The sequence below is a fragment of the Oryctolagus cuniculus genome, chromosome 1 (genome assembly GCF_051225735.1).
Source record: "Oryctolagus cuniculus isolate XC-2025 breed Fujian yellow rabbit chromosome 1, ASM5122573v1, whole genome shotgun sequence".
Lineage (NCBI taxonomy): Eukaryota > Metazoa > Chordata > Mammalia > Lagomorpha > Leporidae > Oryctolagus > Oryctolagus cuniculus.
The window spans coordinates 231,831,236-231,848,460 of NC_142867.1; the positions used below are offsets into that span (position 1 = coordinate 231,831,236).

Below are 17,225 nucleotides of genomic sequence, written 5' to 3' on the forward strand. Positions count from 1 at the left end.
ATTGACCTTGCCCAAAGATGCCTGTGTGCCAGAAATGTCCCTTGCCATGATGCCCCTGGCGCGGTAGTGACCCTTGCCCAGGATGCCCCTGCCCAGAGTGACCCTTCCCCATGATGCCCCTGGCCCAGAAGTGACCCTTACCCATGATACCCCTGCCCAGAGTGACCATTACCCATGATGCCCCTGGCCAAAAAGTGACCTTTGACAGTGATGACGTGCCCAGGGGTCCCTGCCCAGAGATGATCCTCAGAGAGATGCCTCTCTCACCCAGAAGCCCTTGCCAGAAAATGACCTTGCCCAGCGTGACCCTTGCTCAGCGATGTCCTTGCCAGTGCCCCCACCGGGCAATGACTCTCACCCAGATGCTTTCCTCTCCCAGATGCCCTTTTGAAATGGACCTCGCCCTAATGCCTCTGTCCCAGAAGTGACCCTTACCCATGATGCCCCTGGGAGGGACCCTTGCCCAGCGAGGCCCCCGCTCAGAGATGACCCTCACCCAGATGCCCTCTACCATGGTGCCCCCTGGCCTGAAGGGAACCTCACCCAGCCTGCCCCCGCCCGAACATGCCCTTGTCCATTTGCTATTGCCCAAACTCCCTGGGCCTGGAGATGCCCCATCGAAGATGCCCTCACCCAAAGATGACCCTTGCCCAAATATGTCCTCCTCACCCAGATGCCCCCACCCGGAGATGACCCGAAGATATCGCTGGCCAGGAAGTGACCCTTGTCCAGTGACAACCCTCACCCAGATGCCCCTGGCCCAGACTGCACCTTGCCTAGATGTCCTCACCCAAGGATGCCCCTGGCCCGGAAGTTACACCCACCCAGAGATGATGCTCACCCATGATGCCCCTGGCATAAGTATGCCCTAGCCAGGCCGACAGTAGGCCCAAGAGGGGCAATGAAAACTGCCTGGCTGACTGCCCAAGGAGAGGAGCACCCCCTGGTCTGGGCTGTCTGGGGGCCACACAAACGCTGCCTATGTTGGTCACAACCTCTCAGGGGTTCTATCTAAGAGGGAAGGGAACTGGGATGGAGGGGCAGGGGGCGGGGTGGCTTGCAGGGGTGTGGCAAGGACTGGGCGGAGCTCTCCGGGCTGAGGGCATCTGGGGTTAGACGATCAGGATCTTCACTTCGTCGTGCTCGTCAGCCCGGTAGAAGAAGGGGATGCAGGGGTTGGTGCCCAGGCCTGGGCGCTCCTGGGGGTGCTGGATCTCCCGCAGCAGCTTCATGATCTGCTGCGCGGTAGGGTTCTGCGTGGACGAGCCCTCCCCAGCCTCTCCTCGCGCAGGCTCCACGGTGTCGGCGAGGCTCACCTCCCCAAGCCCTTGGAGAGAGAGGGGGCTCTGAGCAAGCCGCCAGCGCCTCTGCTCCGGCCTGCCCCCCTGTGCCCAGGGCGCTCTCCTCACCAGCCTGCGGGTCAGCAGCGTCCTGCAGGGCTGGGGCCGCAGGAGCGGGATGGTCAGCGCGGTCCGGGGCGGCAGCCAGCACTCGGCCCTGCCACTCGCTGCGCTCGCCCACAAGCTGCAGCACCAGCTCCTGCAGCTCCAGGAGTTTGATCTGCAAGGAGAGGTGCTCAGCGCCCCTGCCCTGGGCCTCGGCCCCCGCCCCAAGCGGCAGGAGGGTCCAGGGCCCCCACCTTCATGTCCTCCTTGTCCTGGGCCAGCCGGCTGATGTACTCCTCCTTCTCCCGGTGCCGCTCCTTCAGCACTGCCCTCTGGTTCTGGTAGAGGGCAATGTACTCTCCTGCGCACAGACGGGGCGGCGGGCAGCGCTCAGAGGCGGGCCCACGCGACCCCATGCAGCTCCCCCTGCCAGGGCCCGTGCTCCCGGCTCACCGATGGTGTCCGTCTCTCCAGAGAGCTGGATGCAGCGGTGTTCTAGCTCCTCTACCCGCTCTCGGAGCTCCGCCTTCTCCGCCATCACCTCCAGAAAGCGGGTCTGGAGCCACAACCACGGGGTCAGGAATCGGCGGTCACTGGCCCCAGCCCCCAGCCTTCCTGGCCCGTGGCGGGAGAGAACCCCTCACCTGCAGCTTCTCCATGGCCCCCTGGAGGGCCTGGTGAGTCTCCCCAGACACAGAGTCACCCCCAGTCCCAGCGGCTGAGGTCCCCTCGGGCTCCCCCTGCGATGGCACGGCAAGGACAGCCAGGCGCCGGCAGCGAGCCTTCTGCTCCCTCAGCTGCCCACGGAGCCGGGCCCGCTCTTCCTCGGCTCGGGCGAGAGCCGACGTAAAGAACGTCACCTACGGGCAAGAGGTGAATGAGTCCGTGTGTGCAGGTGCACCTGCTGTTCCTGGGAGGAATGCTATCTGACCACTGGCTCCCAGGATAGGTGTGAGGTCAAGAGAAATCAAAGTGGGGGAGGGGGGAATCAAGATATAAGGAGGGGCCACAGAGGGAGGCAGGGAAAGGTGGGATGGAGAGGGCACAGGGCACAGCCTGGCTTACCACGGCCTCTCGGCTCTCCAGGTCTTCTGGGACGGGCACTTTGGCCTGGGGAGTTTCCTCCTCCTCCTCCTCCTCCTCCTCCTCCTCCTCCTCCTCCTCCTCCTCCCCATCTCCTGAGGGCACAGCCAGAGGGACCCCAGATGATCCGGTGAGGGAAGGAGGAAAGCTCAGGGCTCCCCTCTGCGCCCACCCTCCCTGGGGGGTCCAGGGCAGCCACTGCCCAGAGGAGAGGGCTCAGCCGTCCTCAGAGTTTCTCTCAATCCACGCTGTGCTGTCAAGCCCCCTCCCCCTCCCCCACAGCTGCGTCCTCCCCCGTGGGAGCCTCACTCACCCTCTCCAGGGAGGCCCAGGAGGCCCAGCTGAGCTTGCAGCTGCTGGTTTTGCTGGGCGGCAGCTTCCAGGCGCTCCTGGGGGCCAGGAAGAGTGAGAAGGCACACAGGTGCAAGTCCTCCCCCGGGGCCCGCCCAGGCCCGCCAGCCCTCACCTGGGTCTCCTGCAGCTCCTGGCGAGCCACCTGGACCGCCACCTTGCCCTGCACCTCCTCGTGCTGCAGCCGGTCCATGAGCTGCGTCTGCAGCAGAATCTGCTTGTGCAGCGCCTCCTTCTCGGAGCTCAGCTGCTGGTAGGCAGCCGCGTGCTGCTGGTAGGCGGCCACGTACTGCTGCAGGTGGCCCAGGTACTGGTCGCGCTGCTGCTGCAGACTCTGAGCCTCCTGGCTCTTCAGCTCCACCTGCGGGGAGACCCAAGGGGGTGGGGGGAGCGTGAGGGCAGGCGGGGGTTGCTACCGATGACGCTGGTTGCAGGGGAGGCACGGCCCCGTGTCTCCTGCACCCCGCCTCACACTCATCCCCTTCTTCCCGTCACTTTCACTTGAGGCCAACGCGAGAGGGAAGGCATCCTCTAGGGCACGCCCCTGCCTACTCCTTTACAAGCACAACCTCAGCTCCTCCTCAACACCTGGAGAGGGAAACGCTGAGTTCCCTGGTCAGGAACCTGAGGCTTAGCAAGGGGCAGCTTTGTGCAGTGACCAGCGGAGCTGGGTGACACGCCTCTCCCTGGGACAATGACGTCCAGCCCCGGGAGGAGCCCGGGGCTACCAGCTCTTAGAGCCGCAGGACAGTGGGGGCCACCTGTCACTCCAGCCTGGAGCGGCCCCCTCCTGGGCCTAGACCCCCTCCCCAGAGACCTGTGCCCATGGCCCACCCCTCGCAGGCAGTGAGCGTTACCGTCTCCTTCAGCTCCCCCAGCCTCTCCTGCAGCTGGCCGAGCTTCTTGGCCAGCTCGTTCTTGACGTGCTGCTCGGCCTGCAGCGAGCTGGTGAGCTCCATGTTGTCATTGCTCTGCACAGACAGAAGCGATCCGCTGCCACCCAAAGCGGCTGCATCGGGACCCAGCACCAGGTGCCACCTCCCACAGTGCCGGGAGGGCTGAGACTCAGCCCTCCCCTCCAACAGACGCTGGAGCAGGGGCCTGGCTCCCAGGGCGCCTCCCTAGGCCTACACCGTCCCCTTTGACCGGGGGGTGGGGGGTGGGAATGAAGGCCCAGAGGGAAGTGTTTTGTGCCAGAGGCCTTGCCCAGGGAGGCCGAACGCACCAGTCGCACGAAGCCATCCTGCAGCTCGGCCAGCTGCTCCTTGAGCTCCCGGTTCTGCAGGAGCGCGCGGCTGATGGTCACGCGGTCGCTCTGCATGCTCTCCAGGATCTGCTTGCGCTCCTCGGCCTGGCTGCCCCACAGCTCCGCCTCCCGCTCCAGCTGCAGCAGCCGCTGCTCCTGCTGCTGGTTCAGGCGACTCAGGCCTGCGTTGTCCTGCACCTGGGCCTGCAGCTGCCCCGCCAGGCTCTCCAGCTCCTTCTGCAGCTGCTCAGCCTGCGCCTGCAGCTGCTGCTCCGCCGCCGACGGCCCCGCGGGGGGCGCTGCGGACTCCGGGGCGGGAGGCTCCGCTGAGGAAGGAAGCAGCCATCAGGGGCCGTGCACGGCGGGCAGTGGGTGCGCCACCCCTGTTGCGGATGAGGTCACCGAGCCTCAGAAGATGACGAGACTCGCCAGCCCCTGGCACAGCCCTGCTTCCCTCTGCCACAACACCCTCGCCGGGCGCCCGACCCCCGTCCTGCTCCCAGGCCACCTCCGCCCCTGCTCACCCCTCTGGCTCTTGAGCTCGGCCACGGTGGTCTCCAGCTCCTGCACCCGACTCAGGCCGTGCTCCTTCTCCTCCCTCAGCGTGCACAGCTGCCCCGAGACAGGGAAAAGAGCCGTGAGCGGGGGCCACCGCCTCCCTCTGCAACGACACTGCCCCAAACCCAAACACAGACCAGCTCTGGTGCAGGCCACAGCAGGTGCCCGTGCTGCGCCCGTTTACAGACACCCAGAAAGACGAAGGGGCCTGTCCACGGGGCTGCCCACCTGCGCAGACATCTGCTGCATCTTCTCCTGCCACAGGGCACGCTCCTCCTCCAGGCCCTCTGCGTAGCGGTCCCTGTCCATCCGCAGGTGTGTCTGCGTCTCCAGCAGCTTCGAGAATGGACGCAGAAGTTTGGAGGAGGCATCGCGGATGCTCACCTGCTCCTGGCCGCCCGGGTTCTAGTCTCCTCCCAAGCCCCCCTCCTCCTGCCAAGCCGCACCTGTTGCACGTGTTTCTCCAGCTGGGCCCGCTCCTCCATGGCCTGCTGAAGCTGCTGCCTACCGTCAGAGGCGCCAGACTCGCTAGAGAACTGAGTGGGGAGGACAAGGTGAGAACTGGAAGCCCTCAGGGCCAACGCAGGACTCAGGGTCACTGAAGAGGTCAAGTGTTGGCTGGGGCTCCCAGGCTAGCCTACCAAAGGCATGGATGACACGAGGGTTTGGGGGCGTGTGCGGTGCAGTGTGTGGGTGGCCACATGGCATGCCCGCATGCCATAGCAGACAGCCTGCCTCCAGTCACGGCTACTGCACTTCCCACCCAGCTTCCTGCTACTGTGCAACTGAGGAAGCAGCAGGGGACGGCCTCCAGGGCTCCCGACACCCACACAGGAGTCTGGATTGAGTTTCAAGCTCCCAGCTTCCGCCTGACCCCGCCCTGGCTCTTGCAGGATCTGGGACATGAACTAGTGCATGGAAGATCTCCCTCCATCTCTGTCTGCCTGCCTTTGCCTTCCCAGTGGAAACCGAGACGCTCGAATACAAATGTTTGAAGAGCTGTGTCTCTGAGATTCTGATTGTGTAGGTCAGGCAGGGGCTCTGTGCAGAATTCTAGCCATTCCGGGAGGCTTCTGGGGCAGGACCAGAACAAGGGTTCAGAAGTCCCAGCTCTTGGCCGGGGCCTCCCTGACAGTCCTGGGCTGGCGCCCGCGGGCTGGGGCTGGGGCTGGGCTCCGGCACAGGCGCGTACTTGCTGCAGCAGCAGCTCGGACATCTCCAGCTTCTTCTGCAGCTCCTCCGTGCCCAGCTGCAGGGCCTTCTTCTCTGTCTCGAGGACGCGAAGCCTCTCCTGGAGCTCAGAGTTCTGCTGCTTCAGGTCCTCGTTGTTTCTGCTGCCGTGAGAGGTGGCAGCGAGGGCAGTGAGCCAACAGAGAGGACCACGCTGGTGACCAACCCACCTTCTTGCTGCACCTCCCAAGAACCTTGGCCTTGGAGGGGCCCCGACAACCAGCTCGCTCACGGGGCAGGCCAGAGAGGACCTGAGCTGCCTGAGGCCATCGCACGAGCCGGTGGCACAGCTGGCAGCAGAGCTTGGTGTGCACACGCCCCACCTGTACAGCCGCTTGCTCCTCATGCTCCCCGGCACCCCTCCCCTCTTCACCTGTGCTAAGTCCCCCAGACTCCTCCCCACTTCCCCTTCTTACTTGTTCTTGTATAACTCCAGTTTGAGAGCATCTCGCTCTTGGGTCAACTCCTTGTTGTGCTGCAAACACAGAAAAGCGCCGTCAGGACTGGGCAGGTCCATGGTGGAGCTGGGGCGCTGGTCACAGTGGCCACAGGCACACGCCTCAGCCACGCTTGCTCACCCTCGCTCTCCGGCAAGGCCTGCCAAGCCCAGGGCCTCGCTGGTTTTTCCTAAGAGCTCGTGAGGGCAGAAGAGGAAGGGAAGGAGCTGACTTCCCGCTGGCTAGCGGAGGCTCAGAGACAGCGGGCAGCACTGCTGTGGCCCTGCTGCTACAGCGTCACTCTGAACCCTTTCCCAGTGCTCCACTGCCCAGGCTCACAGCCCCGCTTGATTCTCACGGCTACCCCAGGAGGCAGTGACTGTCCCTCCTCTTTGTCGAGAGATGTGGTGGAATGAGAAGGCTATGCCAAGATGGCCGCTGGCAAGTGATCGTCAATTACTCAGGAATGGTTTTGAAACTCACCTGGCAACGTAGCCTGCTGGCAACAGGCTGTGATTGGATGGCTTCGGAGCCTGCCTGGCATCAGGCTGTGATAGGTTGGGGCATAGACCGCCCCTTGACTGGATTGGCTGCCTCGGCTATATAAGCTGTTGCACCAACTGAAATAAACGAGTCTGCAGGCTGCTCCCTGAGGCCTGCTTTCACCTGACTCGTGGTACCTGTGTGGTGACTCTGTGCCTCTTGCCCCCACCATGCTCCTCCTCTCAGAACCAATCCTCTCAGAAGAAATCAACCTCAACATCGGGCGTGCCAAGGTGACTGGGAGAGAGACAGCATGTTGGACTTGGTGAGGCCCCCCCTTGATTTCAGCAAGATGGCCCCTCGGTGTTTTGTGTGCTGTTTGGTTCTGTGAGGGTGAGCACAGAACCCCCTCTTACGCCCCGTCCTTGTCCTTGTCCTCGTGCCAGGTTAGGCACACACTGCCCAGAAGCGTACGCTGCTTCTCGGCTCCTCCTTTTACTTTCGGTTCGCCTGGTGAATTCACATCAGAGACTGATCATCCCAGAATTTGGAACCAAGTCATCTTCCCTCACTCGAGAGAGGTGACGCTCCGGAGACACCGTGTGGCATACGGCCTTGACCTAACGAATCAAGGATGTCCCCCACTAAGCACAGGACATACGTATGATCTGACACACCACTGTCTGTTTGTCTAACATAGGGAACCCCTGCAGAATGCCATCAGCCGCTGAGGTGCTAGGAATTTGTTATGGCAGCAGTGCTGTGCGTGTCTTTCCTTTGGCTAGAGTTGGCGTGGCACGCTGCTCTTGAGTGCTCAGACATGGGAAAGATACCCCCTCTCGGAATCCCATGCAGATAATCAGACAGTGAATCCGGGAGTGATCAGAGCCTGACACTCCAGGTCCCCGTCTCACAGATAACAGTTGATGACTTAGGGAGAGAGAGCTGGACAGTGAAAATGACAATGTAGCAAACAAGGTAGCAAACAATGTAGCAATGCCTAGTCAGCCACCCCCCACACACCGTGAGATGAACTTAGAGGACCTCCAGACGATAACTCATGTGAGGTCATCCCATCCGCACCCAGGGAGGAGCCCACATTTGTGGCAGTCCCCAGGCACCCCAGGCTCTCAGGGCAGCCGCTAGCTCCCATGCCATCCGCATGTTTGTCGTTACTCTCAAAGTGGACTCAAAATTCAGGCCCTGGATTCCAGCACCCATGGAAAGGCTTCTGCTAACCAAGGGTGGAGGGTAGGCTTGTGTCTTTCCAGAGAATGCGGGACAGCCCATTTGGGTACCAGCCAGAAACACCAAACCTGCAACTGACAGCCAACCAGAACCAGCTGAACCAGACTGAGAGTCTGCCTTGTTAGCAGATGCACCTGCCCTATCATCCTACCCTGAGAATCTGCCCAGAGCCACATCCATTATTGTTTTATACTCCACCAGCTCTGGTCAGCCACTCGAACGGCCCACAGCCTGTGTGCACTCACGCCAGTCCTGATTACCACTGTTCCTCATTCCTACCCCCATCTGAGCAAGCACTCCTGTGGTCTCCCGATTTGAGCGCTGGTTAGTCAACGACAGGTAAGATCCCCTGGGGGACAACTAAGGCACAGCCACATCCAGAGACCACATGGAAACGGTGTCAACAATGGTATGGCCAAGATTCATGCCTCCCATTGCTCAAAAATCAACGAAAAGGGGAAAATGTGGTGGAATCAGAAGGCCATGCCAAGATGGCCGCTGGCAAGCGAGCAGCAGTTACTCAGGAATGGCTTCGGAACCCACCTGGCAACACAGCCTGCCTGGCAACAGGCTGTGATTGGTTAGGGCATAGACCGCCCCTTGACCGGATTGGCTGTCTTGGCTATATAAGCTGAATATATAACTGAAATACACGAGTCTGCAGGCTGCTTGCCTCAGGCCTGCGTTCCCCCAACTCCCGGGGTCTGTGTGGTGACTCCGTGCCTCTTGCCCCCACCACGCTCCTCCTCTCAGAACGAACCCTCTCAGAAGAAATCCACTTCAACAGAGAGACACAAAACAGCAAAACGCAGTGCAGAGCTGCAGCGCTTGTCTGAGACCTGAGCATCCTGGTCGCATTCTCTGGGCCCGTTTTCCCCCAGGGATGAGGGCGCAGACTCGGAGGGAAACCGAGTTTGTGTCTAAGCTTCTGTCACCTGCTGAAGGACGGTGCAGCATTCACACAGTCTACCCTCGCCACAGCAGAGGGGAAACGCCCCCAGCCCCATGTTCCCCTCCCTGGGGTTGAGGGCCCCTCTCCCATCCGACACGGCCCCTCACGGATGCTAACTCGCATGCTCTTCTGCGCCTTCCCAGCCCGGGCACCCCATCCCTGCTCCCAGCGCTTGGTCTCCAGTGCTCCCTGCACAGCCACCCCCACTCACCACCCAACTCGGTCCCAGGTTCTTTGGCACCAATGAAAGCCGCGTGAAACGGCCCGGACTGCATCTGGCCCACTCCGGGCTGCAGAAGGGACCTGTCCACTCACTCCCTGCTAGGAAACCAGGCTGCCAGTGGCTGGGCAGGTGGCCGGGCTCACCCTGTCCACCTGCTTCTGCTGCGTGGAGACGGCAGACAGCGTCCGCTCCAGCTCTCCGACGCGCTGGCGGGTCGTCTGCAGGCGATTAGCAAGGTCCTCAGACTCTCCTGGAAGCAGAGGGGTCGAGATGGAGCCCCAGGCCCCCAGAGGCCTGCTAGGTGCCTGGCTGGGGGGGGGGGGTGCTCAGTCCCACCTGCTTTCTGCCTGGCTGCCTGCTGGGTGTGAGCCAGGGCCGACTGTAAATCCGCCTTCTCAGACACAAGAATCCCAATGGTTTGAATGTGAACCTTTAGGAGGAAGCCAAACACGGGCTCAGAGCCAGAGGAAGGACTGCTCTCCTGGGGCAGGCGAGGGTCACCACGGGTCACTCACCTGCAGTTGTTCTCTTAAAGCCCCCTGCTCCTTGGCCAACTTCTGCTGACATTCTTTCTTCTCCTGTAGGAAGAGAAAAGAATCTCCCTGACTGGGGCAGCACAGATGGCATGACACGGGACACGGCCCCAGATGCCACCATGGTCCTGGACGGGCCCAGGGATGAGATCAGATCTCAGGGCCCTGGGGGGGCGGGGCGGGGGTGCAGACCAGCAGCCATGCAGTGGGCAGACATAGAAATCACATTACTTTTTCCACTTGATCCAGAGTTTCTTGGTTCTGTTGTTTCTGTGGGGAGAGTCAAAGGGAGGAAGGTGACTTAGGATGTCCCCTCGACTCCACTCCCAGAGCAAGAGGGGGTGGGCAGGGGGCCAGGGCGGGATTGGCCCGTTCTCAGGCCCTGTGGGCCAGGACCTGTCCCGACGCTCCCAAGGAAAGAGCACGAGGGTCTTTGCTGGTTTGCGCTCACAGCTATGGAGCTCGTCTGAATCGGGAGTCTCCTCGGGGGACAGTAAGGTGAGGCTCCAGAAATGGACGTGAGAAAAGACGGGCCTTCCGCTAGGTTCGGATGTACAGGCGCGCGTCGTTCCACAGCTCAGCACGTGCTGCACAGGGGCTGGGCTGCTCTTAACAGCAGGGATACAGCAGTGGAAAGCACAGCTAAGATCCCTTCTCCCTGAGGTTTACGTCCCAGGGAGCCTGGAAATCTTGGATTCTTAGAGCCAAGAGAGACCTTTGACAACCGCCATTTCCACCTCCTTGGGAAACTCAAGCCCAGTGAGGAGAGGCGCTTGTCCAAACTCAAACTCAAGTCAGGGCCGGAGTCAGGGCGGGAACAGCGGCTCATGGCCAGTGCTGCCCCGAGAGGCCACCATCCCAGGGCCAGTGTGGCCAGGGTGCAAGCTGGGGTGTCTGGAGGAGAGGAGGCGGAGGGGGCAGCGACAGGAAGAGAGCCATGCTGCCTGCTCCACTCTCTGGGGTCCCTCCAGCTGAGACCGCGGTCCCCAGCTCCCCATCCTCTCACTGGCCACTTGCTGCCTACCAGACAGAGGGAACAGTCCCCAGACCCCAGAGTCACAGGAAGTGCCGTCGTGGACCAGGACGGCTCTCAGACCCTGCCCAGACACACCCCCCACTCTCCGTGTGCAAAGCCAGACTTCCGCCTGAGCCTTCACTGGAACACGGAGGCTACAGCTCACAATCAGGAGACGCTGTTCCAATGCAACCAAGCTGAAGCCCAGGGCAGGATGGGACTTTTCTCAGGTCACCCAGAGCCACGGCCTCAGCCCAGTGCCTGGGGCTGCCGAAGGGACAGCCCGATGGCCGGGCCTGCTCTCACTGGCCTGGCTTTTCCTCGAGGCCAGGGATGAGGAAGTAGCAAACACCAGCGACGAGGAGTGGTTACAGGACCCTGTGCTCTGGATGAAGACGAAAACAGCAAAAACTCAAACATCAGCCCACTCCACGTGACAGATGTGCAAAGAGAGCCCCAGAGCTTCAGCGATTTGCCTTACGTCACACCCCAGAGAGGGAAAGGGAGCACTCAACCCAGAATTCTTACCCAGCGTCTACACTGCCTTCCGCCATCTTCCATCGTCCTCTTCATCCCCGACCCCCACCCCACTGCCCCTCAGCCCTCACCCCCGGGGCCTGGCCGGCCACCACTCACATCCTCGGTGGGGTGACAGCCCCCAGCAGGGGCTGTCTCAGGGCTGCTGCCATTTTTCAGTTTCTTCTTCTTCCTTCCTGCTGCGGGACCACCAGGGCTGTTCTTCTGCTGATACTCTCTGAGCTGTGGGAGGAGCAGCAGTGGATTCTCTGGAATGCCCTAAGCCCCGCGGTCACCTCCCACTGCACAGTGTCCCCAGACACGCTCACGTCCACCACGGACTTCATGCCACCACTACCCTGCAGGGGCCGGAACCATCAGTCTATGTCTGAGGACCTGACAACATGCTCTCATAGAAGGGAATGATGGATTTAAAATCAGCTTCTAACGCTCACGTCTGGGGTTCTGCCAGGCCAGCAGCTGCCGTGGGCAAAACCAGAGGTAGAGGGAGAAGACTAGACATCATGTCGACAGCAATTGTACTTGTGTGGTTTGGCAACAAGACATTGGTCCTCTCTTTCACATCAGAACCTCACAGCACTTCCAGGGTCACCCGAGGAACCCTGGAGACCGAGGAGAGAGGGCAGAACCAGGCAGGATCCCAGCCCAGGGCCCATTAGGACCTCAGCCAGGTTCCGACCCAAGCCCCAGGGCGGCCTCGCCACGCTGCTCCCCCAGCTTCAAAAACGCCCTTCGGGGGGAGGGTCAGGCCATAAAGTTTGGCCTCCCAAGATCTGGTCCACAGACGGTCACGCAGCGGTCACTCCAGAGAGCCTGACTGGGGGCATCTGCTCCCAGGACCAGGGAACTTGACGTGAGCCTGAGAACCCGCACACCCCCAAAACGTCTCTGGAGAGCAGAAACCTGGGGGAAACCAATCCAGTTTTCCCGCGGTCACCCAGAAACACTGCCCACACTCCAGCTCCCCGCGAACGGACACAGCTCACACGGTCAGTGTCCCAGCTAGGAAGGGGTCCCCAAGTCCCAGTCCCCTTGCGGGAGGAAGCAGAGAGGGGATGAGGCCTCTTAGGGACGTGGCCCGGAGATCAAAGCCCGAGCCGGGGTAATGACAGTCCCGAGGGCGACTTGGCCTCACTGCATTCCACTCTGCCCTGCCCACGCCCGAGTCGCCGCTCCGCGCAGGGGGAGGGAGCGCGGGGCCGGGTCCCGAGTCCCTGGAGACCGCAGCCCACGGACCCCAAGGAGGTCCGGCTTCGGGAGGCCGGAGGCCAGGTCTGAGGCTGGGCCCAGGGGCCCCGGGAGCCAATGGCCTGAAGCCCCCTGGGGGTCACGAGCGCGGGCGGGGGCTGGGCCTGAGGGGCGGGGCTGGCCGAGAGACTCGGGTGGGCAAAGCCAGGGGGCGTCGAGGGGCTCGACCCGTGCTGTCCAGAGCGGCCCAGACCCCGGCCACCGACAGGCCGGCCGTCAGGGGGCAGTGGGCTGGGCCGGGGGGCGACCCCGAGCGGTTTACCTTTTTCTTGGCCGCAGCCAATTTGCTCTGTCGGGTTTCCTCCGACATCGCGGGGCGGGGAGGGGGCGGGGGCAGGGGGGGCCACATCACCGCGATCCCGGCAGCCAATGCGAACTGCTTCCGGCAGCTACCGCGCAGCTGTGTGACTGAGCCAGAAGAGGCCGGGTCAGGGCAGAGCGAGGAGGCTGGGTGGGCGTGGTCTCCACGCTTCAAGCCCATTGGCCAGTGAGAAAGACGGAATAAAGAGGGGCGTGGTCAGGTCTCTGCCAGTACCGCCGAGGCGTCAAAAAGGGAGCTGCACGTGCAGCTCCAGCTCCGCCCACTCTGGGGGCGGGGCGGATTTCCGTTGGGTGCGCACGCAGCTTTCTGGGCGCGCTGTCATGGCGTCCCTCACGGAATTCTAGTTGGTCGGCGGACCCCGGAGGCCGCTCCCCGGCCCGCGCCCTGGACCCCCTTTCGCCACAGGCGCCCCCGCACCGGGGCCCTCGGACCCCAGGGCTCAGGAGGTGGGCGCGGAGCGCAGAGCGGGGACATTGCAGCAGGCACAGTCCCTTTCTGACTCCTCCCCGAGGTGCCCAGGCCTCGTCGAGTCAGAAAGCACCTCAGGGCCTCCTTTCGCGTCCTCCAGACCCTGCCCTCTCACGCCCAGCCCTTCCTCGGGCCCACGCTGATCCCGAAAGCGCGTCTGTGCCCGCCCAGCCGAGCCATCGGGCGCTCCAGGTCGCGGTGCCCCGCCCGCCCCACGGCCCCTTCCCTCAGAGCAGCTCCGGGCTCAGCCTCTCCCACGCTTCCCTCCAGGACTGCAGCAGGACCCAGCCGCCGCTGCCGCGGGGCCTTCCGGTCGCCGGTGAGTAGCCCGCGCCCCCGACCCGTGGGGGTGCCAGCGCCCCCCAACCCGTGCCTCCGCCCCCGACACCGTGCCTGCGCCCCCGACCCGTGCCTGCGCCCCTGACCCCGTGCCTGTGCCCCCGACCCGTGCCTGTGCCCCCGACCCGTGGGGGTGCCAGCACCCCCCAACCTGTGCCTGTGCCCCCGACCTGTGGGGGTGCCAGCGTCCCTGACCCCGTGCCTGTGCCCCCGACTTGTGAGGGTGGGGTGGCCCCCGATCCACGATGATGGCTGTGCCCCCGACCTGTGAGGATGTCTGCATCCCCGACTAGTGAGGGTGGCTGTGCCCCCTCCCACGAGGATGGCTGTGCCCCCGGACCCGATGAGAGGGCCTGTGCTCCCTACCCATAGTGTTCCTGAACCCCCAGACCCTGTGAGAGTCAAAGCCCCACTCTGAGGATGGCTGTGGACCCCAACCCCGAGTGAGTGCCAGCCCCCCGACCCGTGAGGGTGCCAGCGCCCCAACCCCATTAGTGTGCCTGAAACCCCTGACACCGTGAGGTAGCTGTGAAAGCCAACCCCATGAGGATGCCAGCGCCCCCCAACTCCATAAGGGTGGCTTTGGCCCCTAACCCCCTGAGAGTGCCTGCCCCCCTGGCCAGTGTGTGAGCCTGCGCCCCCGACACCGTGAGTGTGCATGAGACCCCTGACCCTGTGAGGGTGCCTGCACCCCCCGAGCCGTGAGGTTGCCAGCACCACCTGACCCAGGAGGGTGCCTGCGCCCACCCGACCCCGTGAGGATGTTACTGGAGAAGCAAAGGGTCCTTGTCTTCGCGCAAGAAAGAATTCATGTGTGAGACAGAGAGCAGGGGAAAGCAACAGAGCAAGGTTTATCAGGGTAGGGACATGCGTGAGACGGATGGGCACCTCTCCAGTCAGGACCTGAGAGAGAGTGCACAGTGCAGTTAGGCTGGGGCTTCTAAGGGGATGGGTCTGGCCTTCCCTCCCCCTCTCCTTCTCCTCCTCCTGGAACAAAGGACTTGTTGGTGTAAATAGGAAAACTTCCTTTCTGAGTTTTCCCCTGCAGTTATCAGACAGGGGAAGCCTGGCTGGCGTCGCCCCGTCTTAGAGGAAGGATGGGTATCAGGCCAGGTAGAAGGGGCGGGACCCCCCAGAAGGTCATCAGGATCTGGGCGGCACGTTTGAAGTGCAGATGCTGGGCTGCACCTGGAAGGTTATCGGGATGACTTTGAGATGCGGATGCTGGACCACTGTAGATGTCATTTCCTTAGTCCCTTGTCGCACACACATGAGCTCATTTCTGACTTCCTAACAAGGGTGGCAGCGCTCCCCGACCCCATGAGTGTGCCTGAGAACCCGACCCCCTGAGGGTGACTGTGCCCACGAGCCGTAAGGGTGCCTGTGCCCCCCAGCTGTGAGGGTGGCTGTAGACCCCAAACCCGTGTGAGTGCCAGTGTGTCCCAACCTCATGAGGGTGCCTGCGCCCCCCAACCTGTGAGGGTGGCTGCAGACCCTAACCCACTGTGAGTGCCTGTGCCCCTGACCCGTGAGGATTTCTGAGCCCACCCAACCAGGGGAGAATGTCTGCATTCCCCACCACCACTGTGGCAATCACAGCTGCCTCCCCCACCCCAACCGTAGCCCACAGGTGGCCTTCTTCAGTCTTCCCGGGCACACAATGCTCCGGGAGGTCTCTGCGCTGTCTCCCAGAATCACTCTCAGTGAGCCCTGAGGAGCGTCAGCCACGGTAGGTGCAGCCGCTGCCTGTCGCATGACTGTGTCTGCCCTGCTGCACCAGCCGCACGCTGGGGGGCGCCCTGGGGCCTCAGGGCCAGGCCCCGCCCTCTCCACACTGCAGCTCCGGCCTCCCTCTGTCCTGTTTCTGTCCTGGCGCCAGCTGGCTCTCTCCTCTCCCTTCCCAGCCAGCCTCGGGACTCAGTGCCGCTGCCCAGGGCCTCCGTGGCTGGGCCTGGGGGTTCTCGGGACAGGCTCCGCACCCAGGCTGGCAGCCGTGGGTGCCTCTGAGCTGTCAAGAGCCCAGGAAGCTTGTGGTGGATGGGGTAGGGGCTGGGAACGTGGAGGGTGTTGTCATGGGACAGCCTATGAGCTGCCTCCTGGGCGTGCCACACCTGCCCCAATCGGAGCTGTGCTGCTGGGGGCAGGGGGCAGCGGGGTGTCCAGCCCCCCGGCCTGGGAGCCCCACCACAGGCCAGGAGTGACGGCTGGGGGTCACCTCCTCCCTTGGGTGTGCAGTTAGCAGTGGCTGGTGGGGGGAGGCCTCCGGTTGCTTGATGACCTCCAAGCCTGAGAATGCTCTGCACCCATCAGCCCAGGTGAGGCAGGGACGCCAGCCTTCGGCTCCCCCGGGCGGTGTCACTCCTGCTACTGGCTGAAGGCGGGTGCTCAGCCCCAGACGAAGCCCCGTGGCCAGGGCAGGCCAGCTATTCGCAGTTCCCCGGCCGGGCTGCACAGCTGGCCCAGGGCCCCACCTGCCACTCCTCCCTGCCTCTGACTCTCCCTCTTCTGCTTTCCCCAGCAGGAAGGGCCCAGCCTCGCCTACACGACCTGCAGCCCCCCGACCAGCCAAGGCTCCCCTCTTAGATTTATGAGTCTGTGGCCACTGGCATCTGGCTGCCTGCCCGCCCTGCCTCCCCAGGGTCGCCTCAGGGGACACCTGGGCTTTTTGAGCGCCCACAGGGGCCTCCGGCGCCCCCTACAGCCATCTGTTTTGGCTCAGCGCTCCTGGTTCGAGCAATGTTCTTATTTTTTTGACAGGCAGAGTGGACAGTCAGAGAGAGAGAGAGAGACAGAAACGTCTTCCTTTGCCGTTGGTTCACCCTCCAATGGCCGCCATGGCCAGCGTGCTGCGGCCGACGCACCGCGCTGATCCAAAGCCAGGAGCCAGGTGCTTCTCCTGGTCTCCCATGGGGTGCAGGACCCAAGCACTTGGGCCATCCTCCACTGCACTCCCGGGCCATAGCAGAGAGCTGGCCTGGAAGAGGGGCAACCGGGACAGAATCCGGCGCCCCAACAAGGACTAGAACCCGGTGTGCTGGTGCCGCAGGCAGAGGATTAGCCTAGTGAGCCGCAGCACTGGCCTCCAGCAGTGTTCTTCCTCCTGACTTTCTCCATCAGGCCTGCTGGCTGCCAATGGGGGCCTCCCGAGGCTAGTGCTGGCCCTGGCCAGTGGACCCACAGCAGGGCCGTCAGGGAGGTGGGAAGCCCGAGAGGGCCAGGCAGTGTCAGGACTGGGGCTGTGCTGCTGGGTGCTGTGTGAGAGGTGGCGTGAGTGCAGGGGAGGCCCTCCCCAGCCTCCACCCCGACTCCCCGGAAGCCCGGGTCACCGCTCCAGCTCCTCCCCCATCTTCCTTCCCCTGCCTGTCCATCGCCTTTCCCAGAAAGCTCGTCCAGGTGCCCACCTGCCGCTGCTTCCCGCCCCTGCCCTGCCCACCAAGGCGGGGGCCTGGCTGCTCTTGCCTTACCCATCTCCTCCTCTCTCTCCGCTGTTCTCTCTGCTTTCTCTCCCACTGCCAGCCGATCGGGTCAGGCAAGTCCGTCCCGTCCTGAGAGCCCCAGGCCCCCCTT

General features: G+C 63.2%; 1 protein-coding gene across 1 annotated transcript; it reads right to left on the bottom strand.

Moving 5' to 3' along the window:
* Window positions 1-999: 999 nt before the first annotated feature.
* Window positions 1,000-12,938, bottom strand: GOLGA2 (golgin A2). Its single transcript, XM_070057338.2, has 21 exons — window positions 12,792-12,938; window positions 11,381-11,503; window positions 9,961-9,999; window positions 9,712-9,774; window positions 9,533-9,626; window positions 9,340-9,446; window positions 6,270-6,328; window positions 5,816-5,957; window positions 5,070-5,159; window positions 4,852-4,959; window positions 4,590-4,677; window positions 4,045-4,391; window positions 3,677-3,790; window positions 2,935-3,180; window positions 2,782-2,857; window positions 2,451-2,563; window positions 2,030-2,245; window positions 1,839-1,941; window positions 1,640-1,746; window positions 1,410-1,560; window positions 1,000-1,327 (listed from the first exon to the last, which is right to left on the bottom strand). Exons 1-21 carry the CDS (start codon window positions 12,876-12,878, stop codon window positions 1,113-1,115), a joined length of 2,688 nt encoding a protein of 895 aa, XP_069913439.2. The 5' UTR covers window positions 12,879-12,938; the 3' UTR covers window positions 1,000-1,112.
* Between the last annotated feature and the right edge of the window lie 4,287 nt (window positions 12,939-17,225).